Source organism: Perca flavescens, chromosome 7 (assembly GCF_004354835.1).
Source record: "Perca flavescens isolate YP-PL-M2 chromosome 7, PFLA_1.0, whole genome shotgun sequence".
NCBI classification, from domain to species: Eukaryota; Metazoa; Chordata; class Actinopteri; order Perciformes; family Percidae; genus Perca; species Perca flavescens.
Window position 1 is genome coordinate 11,661,331 of NC_041337.1, and position 22,286 is coordinate 11,683,616.

The 22,286-nt window shown below is 38.7% G+C and overlaps 1 protein-coding gene across 3 annotated transcripts in view; it reads left to right on the top strand.

Annotated features, from left to right (window-relative positions):
• Window positions 1-5,656: 5,656 nt before the first annotated feature.
• LOC114558092 (microphthalmia-associated transcription factor) overlaps window positions 5,657-22,286 on the top strand; it is a 38,714-nt gene continuing 22,084 nt past the window's right edge. For 2 of the 3 annotated variants that reach the window (XM_028581829.1, XM_028581830.1), the window contains exon 1: window positions 5,657-6,142. In XM_028581829.1, coding sequence (XP_028437630.1) covers window positions 6,039-6,142 — 104 coding nt within the window. In that variant the 5' untranslated portion in view covers window positions 5,657-6,038. Of the gene's footprint in view, window positions 6,143-21,652; window positions 21,733-22,286 lie in introns of those variants that run through there. The other variant, XM_028581831.1, reaches the window with a different exon arrangement.

Sequence of the window (22,286 nt, forward strand, 5' to 3'; positions counted from 1 at the left end):
CTGAAGGCTGTGTGTGCCGACTATACAGTATAGCCTACATAAATATTATTTATTACAAAGTGTTTTGTCTGTGATATGACAGGCCTCAACGCAAAATATGTGTTCCTTGTTTATTTTTCCCTTATCACACTGGATTTTGTGTTATCTCCAAAAGTCTTACATTGTCCATATGGGGCACAGTAGGCTGTGTCCATTGTACTCAATAGTTAATTTCTGGAGTCCTTATTGTGTCATATAACATCGGTTTATTGGGACGCTCATTAGTTGTTTCCATGACAACAATACTTCCTAGGTTCCATATTCAACATGTTAATAGGCTATACTGTATAGCCTAATAAACAAAGTATTACAATGCAATCAACCAATCTAATAAAATGATATCAAAACCAAACAGCATGATAGTAAACCAGAAAAAATAGCAATACATTTGGTAACACTTTAGATTACAGGCCACAAATTACATTGTAGCCTAATTATTTATACAGGGTATCACAATACTTAAGTCTATGTAGTAGGCCCTATAAGGAAAGAAAGGCTGGGAATCTAAAGGGGTAAAAACTTTGTGTAAGGGGGGGTCTTTTTTTTAATTACTGAGTCTACCTTTTTATCAATTACATGGTACAGAAGTACATCATAACTATTGGGTCACAAGGAACAACGGAGCAAAAGTGTTGATATTGAAGTGAATTACATCTCTTTTTACAACATTTTAGGTTACCATTTTAAAACTGGCCAGGGACAACAGATGTAAATTAGCCTGTTGAGCTAACTCTGCTGTTGTCTACTGAGCACTGTTCCTGTCAAAAACAAATGTGTTTTACAAAATGGCTTTGGGAAATTGCATGGTCAATTCTACTTTTAGATGTTAAGTTTATGTTTGAAAAAATGAATAAATACTGGAATGTAAATTACATCATTGTTAAAGTAAAATATATTTTAAAGTTTAAAAAGTTAAAGTTTATTAGCTGAGTTTATGTGCCACACCTGTTTGTCTCCTCTTCATGACACAGCTATTTGTACCCTGTAATTATTTAATGTGTACTGAGTAATTTAAAAAGTACTTACAGTGTGATATAGTTTTATGTTCCCCTAAACGCAAATTTGTTACTTTTGTTACATGTTTTTCATTTCATTAGTCTTTGGTTGATGTACCAATATGTGACCACTCAGTCACATTAGGTAGCCCCAGAAAATAATATACCTTAATACGTTTACTGTATCCCTGTAATATTTTAACACTTTTCTTTCAAATATTTATTTTGACGTTCGTTTGTTTTGGATAATATAACAAAAGAGGATTCCTGACAATCCAGCTAACAGGTTTTTTTTTACGTATGTTTTAGTCTGCTCGGATGCACTGTATTTGCACAAAGGTTTATTTCCCCTTAGTTACATTGAGCCGGGACAGTAAAACAGGATCTACGTGATAAAAAAACATGCTGAGGAGGATTTTACACGTGACACAATGGACAAAATACAGGAAATGGTATAACCATTGACAGTTCAAACATAATTTTATCACAATGAGTATGACCATCAACACCAGCTGCAAGAAATGACTTGAGATTGCTGAACACTGACACTGAATGACAAATGAAATGCTTTGATGAATGGCCCTGACTTTGTTTTCAGCATATTTAATGGCCAAAAACCATATTTAAAATGGACTTTACATCTTTAACCTACGTTGACCTACATTGAAATGTGGGTCAAAGTCCACATTTAGCACTAATTACAGAAGAAAATGTACATGAGCCAATTCTGGCTGTTGGTTGTTATTATGCTACCAAGTCAATTATTAAGTTTATATCACTAAGCACTTCAGTTAACATCACTGACACGTGCAATTCAAAAGACACAACACAGTTGAACCAGATTTGGTGTGTGTTCCACATGTGGTATTCACTTCAGCTCAGGAGTGACGGTGCCACTGAAATATTCATTACGGTCTTTACTATTTACTGCGGTGGTAATTTTCAAAAGAAGCCAGCACAGCTGCCTTGTTAAAGTCCCCAAACACAACATGTTATTCTGTTACACAAATAAATGTTGAGATAGAATATCATCAATACACTGACAAATATAATTTTGCAATTAAAATAACTGATACATTTTGAAACTGTATTGCTACTATATGTCCGTACAGTCTACAGCAGAGAGAGGCTTCCCCCCTTCTGACATGACTAAGTATCTCATTAAGATCCCCCAAAACCATCTGTCCAGTGAGTTTCCTCCCTACAGGAAAATCTTCTCATTATCCTCGTTACTCTCATTAGGAATTTAATTCTATCACTTTTAATACATTCAGGAAACACATCCTATAACTGGCATGTAAAACTCTTACCAGATCCAACAATGTAAACATTTACTGTACATCTTACAATACACGTTTAATGTCAGAATGTCAATATTTCACACTGTAGGTTGCTTTTCATTTGCATAGCACTTTATTTTCAATCTGCAGGATATTGTTGCAAACATTCATGACATGTTGCAAGTTTGTATGTAACTAATCATCATTCTTCATCATTTTGCATTTTTTGTAAAAACTTCATAACGGTATGCAAGATTACTATGCAGTTGGAGATATGTATGTATTTTCATGCAATATTGCAATAGTGTCTGCAATTAATTTTTAGCAACTATTTAAACAAAGTCAAATTTTGCTTGGCAAATACTTTTTGCAAACGCAGCCACACCAGCAACAACAATAGAAACTAAAGGAGCTGAACAACAACAACTACAAATAACGATCTGTGGTCACATAAATACTTTGAGTAAGAGTGCTGCCAATGTAGTAATTCTAAAACCACTTGCAATTAATGGAAACATAAAGTTCTGGAAACATGGAAAAGCAAACACGGTGTGACACATTCAATTAAATTCAATGTTATTTATAGTGTTAAATCACAAGAGAAGTTATCTCAGGACACTGTACAGATAGAGTAGGTCTAGACCACACTATAAATTTACAAAGAACCAACAATTCCCCCAAGAGCATGCATTTGGTGCAACACATGGGATCAACATTTTGAAAAAGCAACAAAGAGCCTCCATTGGGCAATGATACCCACCAGAATTGTGTCTGGAAATGTTGCTATTACAACTGAGATTTGTAAGAAGTACATAGGAATTTCAGGTTTAACTTTCCTCTAACAATACACAAACATCATTATCGTTTTAGCTTGCACAAGTAATTACAATGTATTTTTTATATATATATATATATATATATATATATATATATATATATATATATATATATATATATATATATATATATATATATATTTCAACTTTCCCAAGAAAACCAAACCTAAGAAGTAAGTGCAACACTGCAGTATTCATATTATGTATGTATGGACCAATTCATTTTATGTAATGGTAATTAATTTATCATCTATTTACTGGCCATAGAGTCTGCTCCTCGACCATTTGTCAGTGTTCCTTCCAGGACAAACTGATCAGTAGACGACAGTCAACGTGAAACTTTACTAATGTCCTGGATCTCCTTGACACTTTTGGCTCATATTTCAGGGTCTTGATCTGATTGCAACATACAGGAAGTGCTCTTTGGCAAATGGCTGCAAGTCGCTGATGATTGGTTGAGGGCTGTCTCCCATGAAAGCAAAATGGTAAAGAGTGTCTGTTGACACCTTTCTCTGTTATTGTCGGCTCACATTTCAGGTCATGCTCTGTCTAACGCTGTGGAGATAGGTCTGGCAATGCGAGACTATGTCTAATTATTAGCCAACAGTGTTTGCACTGGCTGCCACTGCTTATTAAATCTGCACAACACTGTGTAAACGATGATGCATTAGTCTTGTGTGCAGTTATCTCTTGTATGTTGCTGGACATTCGCAGTCCGTCTCCACCACTGCATTTGTGTGCAGCCTTCATACACTTACTGTATAATGGCAGAATGCTGGATGTGGAAGCAGAGGGGGAGGCTGGACATTATTGCACATATTGTAAGAGAACTGATCAATTATCACATTATGTAACCTGTTGAATTTCTGTGGTTTGCCCTGATTTTACATCTTAATGGAGTAGCCCTCTGTCCAGAAAATGTTTATAGGACAGGTTTGTTCATGCTGTAATTTAATCAAATGTAGGTCATTATAGCACCAATACACTACTGGGTTAACTTGACTTCATGGGTAAAAAAGTTAGTCTGTATTTTTTTTTATATCATTGTTGCCGGTGTTTGACACAACAAGCTCTAGTTTTAACTTAAAACTGATTTATTGTTTAGTTGTATAAAACATTGTGCACATGATATTCAAAAATGCAATCTGTAACAAAAAGTTTAAAAAAGAGCTAGAGTAGATCATAACAGTTGCAACCATATTTTATTTTGGGTATAACCCAACAGTTAGACAATAACACAAACACTGGGTCAAAAGAGCCCATTGTATTGGGGTTGAAAGGAGAGTCAGGATATTCTTAAAGGTTTCAACCAAATCATGCATCAAAGACAGAAAATGTTGAACTGAAGTATCAAATATTTATACACGATATCCACTTGAGGAATTACAAAGGGTATTGTAGTCTTCAAACTGTGGGGCCCTCCCTCAGCTGGAGGCCCTGGGTAATCAGTGCCGCTATTCACCCCACAACAACACCCAGAATAATATGTGTTGTCTAGTCTATTGTGTGTCTGGCTCTTTCTCTCCTCTTTGACTGAGTGTGAAGCCCTGCAGGTCCGGCATCATGTCTCTCCGATGTTCTGACTGTAACTCAGTCTGCTTTTTATATGTCTGAGAAAATGTCTTGTAAATGCTGGCAAATTCTGTCTCCTATTCAAGTTATGTCTGCCTTCAATTATCATCATGCCATGTAAGGCTTTCTTTTTTAAGTCTGTGCTTTCCAGCAGAATCACATTTGCATAATATATTTGCATTAGTGAAATGCAGACTCAAACCAGTTCAGCAGACTAAGGCGAATGCAAATATTGAACTTGGATTTCCATTTTGTAATAGAAAGTCCCCCCCCAGTGGGTCTACAACACTGGCGTCTCTAGCTATATACTGCCACCATGTGGTAGATAGGAAAGCACCGAGAGGACCAAACTTGGTGAGCAGGGAGAAGAGCGAGCAGCCGATGAAGAGACGAGCAGCCGATGAAGAGACGAGCAGCAAAGTCAGGTCAGTCTGTCTGCACAGGAAACGGAGTGACACATGAGGGTCGACAGAGTCTCCAGGTTTGTTTTGATTTGGGTGAAATACCTGTATGATTGAACTGCTAAGAGGATGAGAGAAAAAATGCAAGATGTAGCCTAGATGATTAAGTAAAACAGCTATATATTCTAAATAAAATCAATTTTTATGATTGAACTGTACACAAGCATGTGGCTGAGAGTTTGATCCCTTGAACATCATGATGATTATAATAAATTACCATTTATTGATTTTGTCCTCTCGTGCAACAATAACTGCTTTCCATCCATTTTTGTGAAATGTGCACATAATGGAGAATAAGTCACCTTGATTCAAATTGTTTTCAGAAGTTTTCAGTCTAATAATATTTTAAAGATATAGGCATTATTGATGTAGTACAGTCAGGTGTAATGTAAGTTTATTATGTCTCTAAAAGGTAATAAAACCATAACACTCACTGCTGCAGGTCGCAGCTAGATTATCAACCTTCGTGTAACTCAAAATCAGTGTTTGCATTTACTCAAAATAAACTGCAACGATAACCAGCTGTTCACGTTGATTAACAATTATTGAAGGATATTAACTCACTGCGCGAGCAAACAAGGGCTGTGTAAAATCCTCCTCAGATGTTGTAGCCAATGAAAACCATGCTGACATTGACAGCCGAGGTGCATCCTGGTACTCGTATTTCGTTTGTCGCGTCTAGCGCGTTAGTAGCGCTATGCTAGCTGCTGTGGGGGACTACAGAGCTCCGGGTCGTGGACAGAGGTGGCTTGCGTTGACAGCGGCTGGCACTGAGCGAAGTACGGCGGCACAGAATATCGTCCGTTTGGGTTTCTTTTAGGGGTTTCCCGTTTCCAAAAGTTGACATCTGCAAGTATGCAGTCTGAATCGGGAATAGTTCCCGACTTCGAGGTTGGAGAGGAGTTCAAAGAGGAACCTAAAACGTATTACGAATTGAAGAGTCAACCCTTGAAAAACAGGTCAGTTCTTTAGCTGTAGACAGTTATTTCCCATGCTGGAGCGGTTTTGGTGTTTAGGTGATAATTAGGCTGCAGACTTTCGGAGTTGTTGTGTGGGGTCCGTGCATGTTTCAGGAGGCTTCTCCACTGAGTATATTTGAGCTTGTCCCGGGCGCTGAGCTCCGGACTGGATCCAACTTGTCTCCCATACAGTCTCCTTATGGTTATCCTGCTGGCGTCAAGTTATGCAACACTTGGGTGTTGTCTTGTCAACATCAACTTCAAATATTAGCTTATAGAGGAGAAGACAGGTCACTTAGATGAGATGCTGCTCAGCCATTTTTGATGGTTGATGTGCTGCTAAAGCTGATGGGTGGGTTGGTGTTTGGATTCTCCTTAAATATATTTTATACGCTGAATATCTCTGCATGACAATGTGCATGGAAAATGCAGTCTGCAGGATAACAATGACTGGTTTGATTAGTCAGTGTTATATTGTGTTAGTCAATATTATATTGTGTTCCTGTTTTAGTTAAGTACGTTCTGGTCCAATGCCTAAAATCCATCTACAGTGAAAATGATACAGAAGCTTCTTGTGGTGATGCTTGTCATACACTGCAAAATGTTTACAGATGATATAGGCCTACACTAGTTGAAAGCTGGTTCTAATTAGTAGTGTAAAGACACAAAATCTGCTTTTGAATAAAGTGTTGGCGGGTCAATGATGTGACGCCCATTTTTTTGGTTCTATGAGGTTAAATTAAATTTAAGTACATTAAATTTAAAAAATAGACGAACAAATTACATCATTACATACTTTTTTAGAAGCCACATTTTAAGTTTGGTTTTAATCAATTTTAAGAGAATAATTGGAGGACAATGGCAAAAATGTATAAGTGGTTAACTGTCAAAACTTTGTACCAAAAGTTTTAGCTTGCTTAAAAAGAGCAAATTTCTTAATAAAAGATCCCATAAACTACTTGGGCATTAACCTAAATTAAAGGTTATTATGCATATTTACAATATATTTTAAAATTATGCTTATATTTATTTTAATAATTAAGGGAATACTGTCAGTCATGCTAGCTTCCTGAAATGTCAGGTGGTGTAACCACCATTTAAGGTGCCATTTTGTTAAAATCAGCAAGAAGACCACATGACAGGAAATCACATCAGAGAAAATGACCCCTGATCAGCATAACTCCTGCATCACAAGGTTAATAACTCTCTGATAAATATAAGTTAATAAGACATTTTTAGGTTAAGTTTAGTTATTTGGTTAACATGTCAAATGGTATGACCCTGGTAAAACAAATTTATTTTTTTAAATACAAATTTGTATTTAGTGTAAAAATGTTGTTTGATTATTTACACCAAGGCCATATGCTGATATATGTGTCCATTATAAAGCATGACAAATTTGTTTTACATTGAAATGTCAAATGGTGTAACCGGTTACACCATTTGACTCCTATTACAAGCCTCTCAATTTTTGGCCAATCTTTTCAAATATAACTAGTTAAGTTACTGGTTCAAATGGTTATATAAACTTAGTTACTATTTAGAACTATTTGTATGTGTTTATTGTTTGTATTTTTTAAAAGTGTAGGTAATTTATCCACAACTTTATTAAGATAGCTTATTTAGCTAGGCTAGGCTAAATCAGTATAGTGCAAGGCCTTAGTGTTTTAAAAAGTTTTAACCTTAAATTAAAATTTCAATATCATTCCTTCGCAATGTTACAATAATTTCTTAACAATTTAATAAAATAGAATGAGGCAGTTGAAATGTGCCCCCTAATGTGGTACAAGAACAGCAGATTTATAACACCTAAAACATTTAAGGATTATTTAAGTATAAAATGTTACTTAAATATTAAAAATGCTGTTTAAAGTTTATCAAATTGAATTCAGATAAATGCACGAGAATAAGTTAAAGTGCTCATATTATGCTCATCTTCAGGTTCATAATTATATTTGGAGGTTATAGCAGAATAGGTTTACATGGTTTAATTTTCAAAAAACACCATATTTTTGTTGTATTACACATTACTGCAGCTCCTCTTTTCACCCTGTGTGTTGAGCTCTCTGTTTTATCTACAGAGTGAGGCATCACACTTCTGTTCCATCTTTGTTGGGAGTCGCACATGTGCAGTAGCTAGGTAAGGGTGGACCTTTGGGGGTGGATTTTGGGCTTTTTCACTTTGTAAACCTATGACATCCCAAAAAGCATAATATGAGCTCTTTAACTGTAAATATGTTAAAGGGCATGCACAACCCTAAACGGACTTGCTCTCCCTCTCTCGTTTACGCATCTACCTCTTTCTCACACACAAACACACATACTGTTCATACACACACACACACACACACACACACACACACACACACACACACACACAATTTGTTAAGATGTTAGTTGTTTAATTTAATCTGAGTTTTAAATATATTTAAATATTTGTCATTGAAATTAATTTAAACTACTTTGACTACAGTGCTTGTGTATTTAAATCAAGAGCAGACAAATTAATTCTGCATGTTATCTTTGGATAAAGTGATCTAAATCCTGACAAAATAAACCACGTTCATAGAAAAAATGTTGCAAACATTAATAGCTCCTATAGTGTCTCAGGACATGAACACAAACACATCAAAAAGCTATTTTCAGGCCTCTCCAAACAGTCAACATTGAGCTGAGTCAGGTCTATGGTCTGATTTGACCTTTCATCCTTTTTCTGGAAATACTACAAAGTAAGTCCGATGTGTCTGTTTGATGTCATATTCAGAGGCTATTTTTGCAGTCAAACAACTAACAATCGGTCCATGGATCTTAGGAATTGATTGAAGGAACAGTTTGACGTTTTGGATAATGCTTATTTGCTTTCTTCCAGAGGGTTAGACAAGAAGATTGATACCAGTCCTGTGTCTGTCTGTTGAATCTGGATCTAGGAGACAATTAGCTTAGCTTAGCATAAAGACTGGAAACTGGGAAACAGCTAGCATGGCTATGTACAAAAGGTAACAAAATCAGCCTTCCAGCACCTCACAGTGATGACAAGTCTCTAATAAAAACTACCACTTGTAATTTTTGCACTTCCGTTTTTGTACGAATTAAACAAACAAGATCTAATATGGTAATTAATTAGCTTTAGGAGGTGTCAGAAGGAGGCTAGCTGTTTCCCTCTGTTTCCAGTATTTATACTAAGCTCAGCTAACCAACTGGAGCTTCATATTGGATGGACAGACATGTGTGGTAGCAATCTTTTTATCTAACTCCCGGCAAGTAGTATTTCCAAAAATGTTAAACTATTCCTTTAAGGAAAAGAGTATGAACTCATTCAGTGCTCTTCTGACAGAGACCTGCAGTAATGTCATCATTTAATGGAAGCATTTGGACTTCAGTTTAAAAAAAAAGGTGTGCTTAATATAGATATACAACAGGATATTTTGAGTTATTGGCTAACAAAACAAACAAAACCAGGTTTATTTTTAGTTATGACAAAAAACAAGACTCCCTTTTTTGTGTGATTTTGAATACATTATGCAACACTTTTTTTTAGCTGTGATCCAACTGGGAAGTTGTGAAACTTACCACTTTGCCCCTATGATGATGATGATGATGATGATGATGACAATACATCTATTAACAGAATGGGTGTCTCATTATTTGTATTTTGTGTCTACACGTCTCCGTTATGTTGTTCGGCGGTAGTAATACATGGCTTCATTGTCAGGGTGAGACATACAGAGGACAGTACACCACTGTGTTTAGACAGAGCTCTTATTGCAGACGTTTGGTAGACTCCTGTTATTTCTTTCCCCCTCTGGACATTGGAGTTTATCTCCTTTTCTCTTAATTCAGCCAAAACACCAGTTTGGGGAGAAAAATAACTGTCATCATGCACAGCCCTAACCTTTAACCCAGTTCTGCATTTTTTAAACTAATTTCTTCATTAGTGAAATGTCATTATACTGTTACACATACAAGGGCTGAATCTGAGCTGTGTTGTGTTGTTGCTGGTAGAGCAGCAGTGGCAGTCTCAGTATAAGTGGATAACCACAGTTTATTTCATGTCACACCATTTCCTTTGGAATATGTGAAGTTGTCTGAAAAGTTGTTTCGATTGAAGGTATCCTACTTCCTCTTCCCATCACATGAGGATGATCCAGCATAATAATAGTCATGGTGACTGCGTTATGAGACTTGTTGTGCAAAATGGATATAATTAGTTTGATTGATTATTGAGGTGTATGATGTATTGTCATGACTGTTTCTAATTTTAAAATATGAAGTGTGAGAAATTGTCTTTTTCGAATATATATTCGTTTCCTTGCTATCTCCTTGTCAGCTTGACTGAGCGCTCAGACTGCTGCAGACGACGTGCCAGACTTTTTTTGTGCCAAACATAGATGTGAGACAGCTGGTGAAACTAGTCTTCTATGCAGTGTAAATAAGCTGAATAAATTTAGCTGTGTATGTGTTATATCTAAATCTCAGAGTTGGGGGATTGTTATTTGAAGTCTTACTTGGCATGCAAAGTCAGATTGAGGCTGAAAGTGTTATGCTTTCTAATGCATGGGGCAAATTGTGACAGAAGCTGGATATTCTTCAAAAGTTTCATATCAATCCAGATATGATCTCAGGTATTGAACAGATGACAAAGTTTTTTGCATCAGCATTAAGAATAGACTGAATGCTGAATGTAAACTTTCTACAATAACTTTTTTTTTTATTTCATACAAGCCAGACTTTTGAAGTTTAATATTGTTTAATGCTCTAAAAAATATTCAGAGATTTCAAGATTTGTATTTACATCAGGAGATATTTGAAAGAATAGACAAAGAAGACTGATAATGTGATCAAACATTCAATGACAACTTTCAATACTTGACAGGTTGCTACAGATGCAAGTCGGTCTGTATTTAGAAAGTATGGAGGTTAAATACTCTTATTTCAATATGGCTTGGCATCAGATTCATCACTTTAAAATACTGAACATATTGCAATATCAAATGCATGGTTATTGTACCTTTGTAGTAGGTTGCAGATTGGCTATAAACCTGTGTCAAGATTTGTTTTTCTGAAATTGGAAATAGAATTACATTTAGATCAACCAGTGACAGAAAGCTGAGTCAGAGTGTGAGGGTTATGCAAGTTGGTGTTGGTAACAGCCTGTTCCCATAGGGAATACCAGACATGATGCCTGAGGGTGAAGGGTTTCGTCCATACCGTGATCTAAGACGGACCGGCAAGCTTAATGACACAGACAGGTGTTGTGGCTGCTGTAAAAGTCGTTTCGACCGACTTGTTCTGCAGGCATGAACGCTTGACTGTGTCTCAATCTCTTCTGTGGCTTTTTCAAGCACATGTCTGCCTTACACTTGGAAAATCGTCAAATACTTTGGATTTCTTTTGCTTTGCTTTATGAGTATTAATAATAACAATATGTGATCTTTGTCAGCCTCTGTTGGTGACCAGTAGGGACTGCAACAACACTATAAAACACCACTTCCTACACAGGTCACATCCTGCCTGATGCAAAATATTGTAGGTAACATAACTATTATTTAAATCAGTGAGTCTGATCTGAATGATGCTTTCTCAAGAACCTCACATAACCTCAAAGACACTCTGTTTACTTTCATGTATGAACAAGGAGAAGGAGCAAATCCTTACGTTGAGACCAGTTCGATTTTGTAATTTTTGCTTGAAAATTACTTAGATGTTGGATTGGCTTATTCTTTCAGTTCTAAAATATGGTGATTATATGAGTACATTGACCGTTGCTTTCTGCGTGAAAAGAGAGCTTGCACATCCTCCACTGTTCAGCATTTGAAAAATAAAGACATTAGTCAAAAACTCTATAACAATCAGCTTAAATTGTAAGCCTAGCCTAGTTACCCCCCACCAGAGGCCTATACTACAATGCAGGATTTGGCGTTAGCGAGCTAACTTCAGGTTCAACCCAGGATTTTCTGTATCATGAAGGTGGATCACTTGTTATCGGGTTCAATCGCCATGGTAACTCATGCTGAACGCCTAACCTGGTCGGGAGCAGATTAAGTTGGAGATCAGAGATCAACTGGTGTAAAAGCACCACCTACTGAACAATCAATACTCGATTGATAACGGCGTCACCGTTCTAATAGAAGATCAGGTGGAGCTCGGTGTGCAGAGAGAGAGAGGGAGAGAGAGAAGGGGAGAGAGGGGTGCGCTCATAAAAGTTAAAACATTTAGAGACCAACAACCCCGTTAACATTCCCCGATGGGTATTTTTATGAAATATATATATTTTAATGGGAGGGAATTACATATCGGCTTCTTGAGCCGTGTGTCGCCAATGCATACATCGGTTTGAATTATGTTTTTATATTTTTTTATTTGCTCTCACGATCGCTTCCCACTGCCAGGGTTGCAACTGAAATAATAGGCTAAAGCAACGACAGTTTATGGAAAGCACAAGTGTAATTATGGCCAGATCTTGTTCCTGACTGATGGGGAAGTGATATTGGAGTAGTGATTTAAACATCTACAGCGTCTGCTATTTTTTTTGCCAGCTTTCCTTCCTGTTTTAGGAAGCAGCGACTGTATTGCGTTTTCCCTGTAAAACCGAGTCTGTGTTCTTCATATTTATGTAGAATTATAATTTGCTCTTCTTATATATATAACATGCAGCTCTGGTAGATGTTTGCGATTGGTCGTGGTGTGCAAACACCGCCTCTTTTAACCTTGAGTTGACTGAACTAGTTGATAACCAGCGTCGTGATACAGCTTATGCGGGACTGCGGTTGTTAGGTTAGGTGAAGCTGGATAACTGAAAGAGATCCAGGGCATGTTGATCTTGCTTCGTAGTACAGGCCTCAGGTATGTTCACAAGGATAGCCAAACTCAAAAAAGTTGTTATAAAACCCGCAAAGTCCAACCGAAATGTCCAAACAACACAAATGGAGTATGTTCTCCCTTCAACGTGCAAAAACATAAATCAGGAGCAGCAATGCAGTGCAAAATAACAATAGTGATCAATATCACCGGCAATAGAACTGGGTACTAGTAGTCCGGCCTAGAACTGATCTCAAATCCACTGCTTAATTGTTAACGTTTCACAGAATTATTTTTTTCTTCACGTGGATTAGGTACCAACATAAAAAAGAGCTAAATGTATTTTCCATTCATCCTTGTAGGCAGCCAGGATCTTTCATAACTCTTTTGTTTACCTCCAAAAACATTTTCCTTCTATCCACACCAAACAATTCTCTTCCATTTGTTGCCCACACCCCATTACACCTGTGATCCGTTAGCAACAGATCACCTCACCAGGGCTACGTTCAGCCCCGACAAAACGTGACAACATGTTTATTTAAACTGAACTGGGGATGCGTTGAACACCCTGCCATTTCTTTTCCACGAGTTTACATACACATGTCTGCTGATAAATGCCGCGTTCATGCCACCTCGGAATAACAGGCACCGCCCCCCTGGTTACGTTGTTTTTCCGACTGGAAGCGTTCACATGGTCGGGATGCGTGTTCTTCTTCTTCTGTTATATTGGCGTTTGGCATAACAACTTTTTGCATGACTGCCACAAACGGTTGGCCGTAGCCTAGAGCATCAGGTGTGTGAAAACATGGAGGCCACAATAACAAAAGATTTTCTGCTGTTTTCTTATGCGAGCATCCAAACAGCACATCGCCAGGTGTTTGTTTGTATTATCTGCAGGACAACAAACGGGAAAGGACACGGATAATGTGTTGTTTTTTTATACATAGGCCTATTTATGAATAATTTCAAACATGTTATGTCTGTGCATGTTTCTTGGCAGAGGCATTTGTCCACAATAAAAAAGTTTATTATCATTGAAATATGTTCAGTGAACCAAAGTCGCCTACATCAAACATCAGTTGTCAACAACACGTCACCAACTGGGAAACTCGGTTATCAAAATCCAGTTTTCCAGAGTTTCCCACCTCTAATTCCCACAGGAAGTTACGTGAATGGTGACGTTTTCACTAGGAAAAACATTTTTCCGATGTCCATGAACGTACGGTGATTAACACCTGTGACACAGCCACTAAGCTGAAGACACGCCCACCAAACGAGAGAAAACATATCTCAAAGCCCGTTGCACACCGTTCGACACAGTTCCGAGGAAACATGCCGGAAACGGTAGCAAAATGGTGCACATTCCCCAGTATTAGCTATAGGAAACTATACATGGCAAACAAGTAAAAGCATGCGTGGATAATGGATAGAGTACCCCAGAGGTTTAACTTTGCAAGGGCTTTTAGTTCCAGTTCCAGTTCCAGCTTTCTCAGTTGCAACTGAGAGTGGAAAGGTTCATTGACAGTTCATTTCCAAAGGGGCGTCACCAACGGACGCCGCTCAAATGCCTCTGGGCGCACTGTATAGTCCTTCAACCAATCAGACCAATGATTTTTTTTTTTTTGCGGTTAGGCATACATTCGGTCTCAACATATTATTTACACACTCATACTGACCGACACTAGACTCACGCACTGGCCACGGTTACATTCGGTAGCCTGGTGGGCGGTCTCCTCATGACAGTCTAACTACCATGTAGCAACATTCACTTCTAACATTTAACTTAACATAACTACCAAGATAACATTACGTGTATTTGTATGTGATATAATACTTTCCCCTTGGTAATGTAGCCTATGAATTTCCATGAACAAAATTCTAAAATGCACGAGACATAAAGGCTTCTGCTATCGGTAACTCAAACTTGCAGAGAACCTAGACACCCGTGATTACATAGACTCATGCATTAGGCGCGGTCTCTTTCAGTAGCCTGTTGCGCGGTCTCCTGGTGACATCCTACCTATTAGGGCTGGGCGATATGGAGAAAATCAGATATCACGATATTCTTGGCCAAATACCTCGATATTGATGTTGCAGCGATATTCTAGGTTTGACTATTGGTGCTCTAACTAAATATTTTCACACTTAGATTTTAGATAAATAATCATCAGTAATGTGGACATAATGTCTAAGTGGGAAAGAGGCAAATAATAGAACAGCTAGAACAGTCTGGTAAGTTCAGAAAAGTACATCACTTTACTGTAATGCAGCCTTTAAAACCAGTAAAATACAACAATTATGTCATATCACGATATTACCATATCCAAAATCTATGACGATATCTAGTCTCATATCACGATATCGATATAATATCGATATATTGCCCAGCCCTACTACCTATCACGTAACAAACCTTAACATAAATACTAATAACATGACGTGCATTTGTATGCGATATCCATCGATAATGTAGTCTATGAATTTGTATGTACACAATTATCTAAGATGCACGAGAAATGAATGAATATAGACTCATACAGTAGCCTACCCTCGGTTACGGTCCTTACGGTCTCGTTCGGTAGCCTGGTGAGCGGTCTCCTTGTGACAGCCTAGCCTAGCTACCACGTAGCAACATTCACTTCTCTAACATTTAACTTAACATAACTACCAAAATAACATGACGTGTATTTGTATGTGATGTACTGTACTTCCCCATCGATAATGTGTGAATTGCCATGAACACAATCCTCTAAGATGCACCAGAAACAAGGCTTGGTTAATAACTCAAACTTGCCGAGAACCAAGACACCGCTTAATTACATTAGACTTGAGCGGGCCGGCCGGTTGCACGGTTACATTCGGTCTCGTTCAGTAGCCTGGCGCGCGGTCTAGGTAGCTCATTTCCTGATTGATTCTACCACCACCACTCCAGTGGAGGCGCTAATGATTACTAGATTACTACACACACAGTAGCAGAAGAATACCAGCTACACACGAATGAAGAAAAAAAACAGGAGTGAGTCGGTTCATTGACGTATGGCACTCGAGTCTCCCGGTTCAGTGACACGAGTCGGGTTAATTAACCGGCTCTTCGGTCAGTTCGTCAACACTATTTTGGTGTCGTCCCTCCACGCCCGACTTTTTCCTTGCGGGTGTTGCATGTTGCAAACTTGTTATCTTCTGCACACACGCTGAAGAATTTCCAAAACAGCTGACAGGTTGCAGGTTAGGCTAATTCACAACGTTCCCTACATGTGCAAGAATAGTGCGGACACGTGTGGTTCACACCACAAGCGGGTACGCGCCACACACTGCGGGAAAAGTTGAGAGAAAGGAAAAATAGACTGTGCTGTCGCGTCCTTGATAACTGTAACTCGTCAGTTAATTGTAGCATTTACCGGCATGAAATCGGCATACGTCAGACTGACCTGCCGGTCATGGCAGAGCGCGTGAAGCACGGGTTCGGTAGCCATCATTTTGAATGTAAACAAAAAGCTGCTCGCCGTTGCTGCGCTACCGTCGTCGCGTAAAGCCCGCCTCAGCGGTTGTAATTGGTGCCTCGATTTTGGGGACATTGGAAATGGGTTTGAATGGACTCTTCGCCAGACTGACTTGCAGAGCAAATCTCAAATTTGCCGAAAGTTTGTCAGGGTTTACCCAGGCTAGCTTTTAGTATTAAACAACCTGAATGTACAGGGTGCGATTTGTGAAAAAAGCAGAGGGGACAATGTTTTTTTTTTGATCATGCACAAAAAAGAAGAATTAAATCCCCCTTGCAATACCCTGAATATAGTGCCACTCGGCCAGGCATGCCAAACACTTAAATATGCACTTCAGTTCACTTCACAATTCATATATAATTCTATAAAACCCTTTCAGATGCACTTTGGTAAATTTCGCATGCAGGTCAGGAAAAATTACACAGTTACATTTATTTTTCATGGTAATTGTGTGCGTTGCTGTGAGTCATGTTTTTGCAGCGATGAATGGGTTCCTTTACAATGTGAGAATGTGTTGGTTGTCTGTTATTGTCGCATTCTAGAAAAATCAAGGACAAATCAGCCTCTAAGAGTTTCAGGATGACGTTTTTTTGTGTTTGTACAACATTCCTTATTTTCATGAACCTGAAAACCTTATGGACTCACTTCACCTGCCAAAGGAAAGTGTATGAAATCCTCCTCCTGACTATCATTGGATGCTATTTTCTCCATGTTGAAGCACAGAGGGAGGAGGTCGGAGCAGGCCGTCCTGTTGAAATGGGAATTATGAAGGTCACGGAATGTAATTACAGAAATAAGACCCGGCAAGTTCAAGTTACCATACTGGTCCTGGAACTTTCTGGAAAGAACCTGATTATCTAACTATAAATCGAGGAATCTCTGTGAGTCTCCCACACACGCAGTACAGCAGCGGGGGCGGGGAGTTACTACACCGAGTTGCTACATTCCTAGAAGGCTCATTGATTGCGGTTCACCGGCTACCGGTGTCGTGCCAAAAAGTGGTTGTCCGGCGAAACTGATTGCTTGCCTACATTCAAATGATGAAATGAATCGTACACAAACACATTTAACAGTGAACAATACAACGACACGGTGGCTTAATCTGTTTCTGCTTCTCGTCCGCAGCCTGGGAGCCCGAAACAGAAAAGGTGTAACACACGCTTATAGTTAGATGAAGTTATGAAAAATACATACTGGGAAACAAGGATTCGGCCCCTTCCAAACAGGCACACACTCCAAACGGGCACTGCACTAGTCTCTTTGGATGCACTAATAGTTCTCCCTGTTTTGTCATAGCTCTTGCGTCTGAAGCTATGAATGAAGCTATGAAGTGTTGTTAATTTGAAGGGAAATAGTGTTTAGACCATTTAGAATTTTTACCTATTAGAGCTGGGCGACATAGAGAAAATGATATATCACGATATATTGCGACAATATTGTAGGGTTGACATTTGATGCTTTCACAAATTATTTACACAATGAGATTTGTGATAAATAATCATCAGTAATGCGGATGAAATGACTACGTGGTTTAAGTTAGAACAGTCTGGTAAGAACATTGCATCACTTTACTGCAATGCAGCTTGTAAAACCAGAAAAAGACAACACTTATGCCATATTTCAATATTAGGATATCCCAAATCTTGTGATTGGGATCCACTCCAAAATGTAATGGGTTCTTGCTTGGCCAATGCTACACCCTTCCAACAATATTATTATTATTATACAAACAAATAAACAGAAATCATACCTTTCCCAAAATCTTGAAAATCGGGCCAGTAGTTTTTCTGTAATCCTACTGACAGACAAACCAACAAACAGACAAACAAGAGCCCAAAACATAACCTCCTTGACAGTGGTAATTACCAATTATAGGTGTATGGACAAGCAGCATTGTGTTAGTCACTCTAGACTTGGGTGATAATTGGCTGGTTTACCAGAGGGGCAGGTTTAGCTTCCCTAGGAGGAATTAACAATTTCTCAAATTGAATTTATGCTGTTGGACATATCTATATTTAAGTATTTCAATGTTGTGACCCTTTTTGGGAGGAAACAAGACATTTAAAGATGTCCCCTTTGGTTGGTTTTGGTTTTCTGAAATTTTATACTATTATTCAAGAATTTATTTGGCAGATTAAACAGTTAAAAAAGTAATCCTTTACTGCTGCCATACTTGAATCACACACTTTTGTGTAGTGTGATATACTGCACAGTACATATGATAGCAAACAGAAAGCCACACACATTTAGATGGGTTAACCAGTGTTCATTGTGAATCTCTCAATTGCATATCTGTGTATCTACAGACTGTATATCCTTTACACTGCATACAGATATAAAATTGTCTGTCTGATATATATTGAGTTCCTAATAAACCCTGTTCGTTAATACACCTAAATATAGATATGTCCATCTGTGTTTGATATCATATGTACTGCACAGTACAATGCACTATAAGAGCATGTTGTGCAAATATGCATGGCTGCAATTTACAATATCATTATTTCATTTTTAAATAGTCTACAGATTATTATTCTCAAATAATTGTTTAAAATGTTGGACATTTTGTAAAGAAAAAAGTCCATTACCATTTCCCAAAGCCTAAGGGGACATCTGCCAAATGTCTTCTTTTGTCCCAAAAACATTCAAAAGCCTAAATATACTGAATTTACTATCACACATTTTGTTTTCAGACAAATGTTTGACATGTTTGCTTGAAAATTAAATTTTTAATTAAATTAAATCTAATAAATTTGTTTTATTTAAAATAGTTGCCAATTCATTTTCTGTCAGTCAACTAATTGATTAATCGATAAAGTGTCTTGTTCTATTCTATTCTATTTTGACGATATGCTGTGATGGTTTTGTTTGATGTTCATTTTGACTGTTTTTTTATGACCGTATAGTATTAAGCAGACACTGTGTCTTATTTATGTAAATACGGAATACTTTACGCTAACTATTTCCCTTGTCATAGTTGTTTGTACAGGTGTTTTCTCTCTGCCTCTCTCTCTCACCTCCCCCTGGTTGGAAAGCCAACATAATGGATGATCTAGACTTAACACTTGCATACAGATGCTTCCTATTATCACCGATTTGCTTGCTAGGAACCATCTCCTGGGGGGTGATGCCAGCTGCAGAACGCTGGGGTGCTGTGATCAGCAGGGGAGTGCGGGCGGATCAATGTACTGTCATGTAGGGTCATAATCACTGAGCTGTGTTCCAGCTGGGAGGTTGTGCAGTCTGCCAGAAGGGCCTGATCTACTCTGTGAGGCACCTGCAGTCTGGTAGGGACAAACAAAAGGAGACGGGATCATCACAAGCAGCTTGTTGCGGGAGGGGTGTTTTTGGCTACAGTCTAACATGAGATCTCGCTAGTTTGTCCTTTCACAATGTTCTTGCACTGCACTCCCTTTATAGCTATGTGATTTTCCTAAGTCATTGTATATTCACACTTTATTTTCACCATATGCAATTATAGAATTATGTGTCAGATGAAGTTCACTGAGCTAAGAGGTGGAAGAGCAGCCCCTGGTGCGAGAATGGTTAAGAACTTGAATTATGTTTTATGTCTGGATTTCAGTGGTTGTCTCTTATATAATTTGGGGAACGATTGTCAACTTAATTTGAAGATATTTGAATCAAAGACAGTGTGAACACAGGGTGTTCAAGTTAATTTAATACCGGTATATTTATACTTTGCATACTTTGTTTGATATCTCCATGTATTATGCTAAAGCCCAAGACACACCAAGCCGATAATCGGCCGTTTGACAGTCTGGCGAGGTCAGTGACCCAAGTCTGTTCGGTGTGTTCCGTGCCGTCGTCCATCCGATGGGCCAGTGGCCTTCATTTTGGCCGATTTGACATGTATAATTGGCGGGGCGGGCACTGCCGTCAGTAGGGCTGTCAACGAATATTCTAAATTCGAATATATATTCGAATAGTTTAAAAAAAACTTCGATTTGATTCACTGACCTACTTCGTCGGATCGAGCCTTTCATTCACCATAAAAGAGCTCATCTTAACCCAGTAAGTTTACCAGAGAGACCTGCAGTCACTCTGAGGGTCCTGTTGTCGGCAAACTCAAAAAAAGAGACATGCGCGACGTCGGCTCGGCCAGATATTGCATAATTTTGACGTCACAATGTCGCGCGCCACCTTGGATGCATGCGCAACCAGATGTTCAAATAGTTTGAATATTCGTTGTTATTTTAGAGGGAATGTTCAAACGTAATTTTTAAGCAATTTTGACAGCCCTAGCCATCAGTCGGACACAAATGACCCATGTGATTGGTAGAGTGCTAACCCAGAAACGGGGAGCGGAATGAGCGTGACTAGAGTCTCTCAAAATCTGACGAAAATGTTTTAAGCTGACCTTTGTCGATCTGAAATGAAGATTCAGCAACTGCATGGCCTATTTCTCGCTTAAAATGTTTTCCGAAACACGTTTCGGTGAACTATTTTAGTACAATATGAGATCGTATTCTGAACAAGCCGCCATGACAGTCTGTCTCTGAATTTCCGGAGAAACCAGACCCACGTGACGCATTTGCCCAATCAGCTGCCGATTTTCATTTTTCGGCGACAATACAGATTAGCGCCGCCTGCTGTTATGGAGATGTATTACATCTCGTCGCCTTCGTGTGTTCTGAGGCACTTTTTTGACCAACTCGGGGAGACTGATCAGTCCAACTGCCTTTTCTGCCGAGGGTCGGCCGTCTGGTTCAGTGTGTCTGGCACTTAAAAGTAAGCATGTGTGTGATTGTATATACTGTAGTTCCTGTGCTACTCATGCTCAATCCTCACATTTGAGAAGCTGGAACAAGCAAATGTTCGGCTTTTTTTTTGCTAAAAATGCATAGTCACAAAGATGAAAACAGCACTGTTTTTACGTCATGGAGTGTTGAACATTTTGGAGATACATGCAGTGACTAAAAGTCAGTTGCAGGCCGGCCTGTCCACTGAACAGTGACGACACATGTCTCCCAGTGAAACAGTATCTGTGGTGTTTTAAAGCAGCGTGTTGATGGGCAGTGTGGGATGGGTGCTTGCCCAGTCCTCTGCTGTTGCATTGGACGGGGCTAGGCCTCTGCCTGGCACTCTGTGTGGCGATTGGAGATTCCAGGCCGGGTCCCGGAGCCTCCCCCCTCTGACACACTTTCAGCGCTGCACCACCGGGCGTGACTTTCATTGCTCTCCAAGGGCGGGTGGTGCACCTTCAGGAAAAAAACAAACAAATATGGAGGCCATAGGAGTGCAAGTGTACAGACCCTGCTCATTTGACTGTTTGTGAGTATGGTGCCTCCGCATGCTGGCATGATTTTGGAGTTTATTGGTGTGTGTACAACACTCTATGTACATATGAAGGACAGTGTGGGAAGTAAACGATCATAGCTTCAGCAGATTTTTACTTGTGTTAAATAGTTTTGGCTTAAACTGGTTCTGGTTAATAATCAACATCATAATTAATTGTTTAGTCAAACAAGCATAGACCTGATTGCAATTGGTTATTGATTTTTAATTAAGAAGTGAGCACCTATAAAGATTTTGTGTCACTTTGATGAATAACACTCACTGTTTTGAATAGATACTCACATAAAGAGTTGTTTGTAAGAGTAAAATAGCTTTTAGATGAGGTTGTTGTTATACCATTATTGTCCATTAGGCAGAGCTAGTAGCGCCAGTCTATTACCAGCAGTAGTATTAGTGGTGCAGTGTGTCTGTTCTTATCTGCACATTATTTTTCCTTCAACAGCTCAGTGTTTCGACCCTGATCAGACCTCTGTCGCTGCACTGAACATTGTCTCTTACCTTCCATTGTCTCTGGATGCAAAGCTACTTCA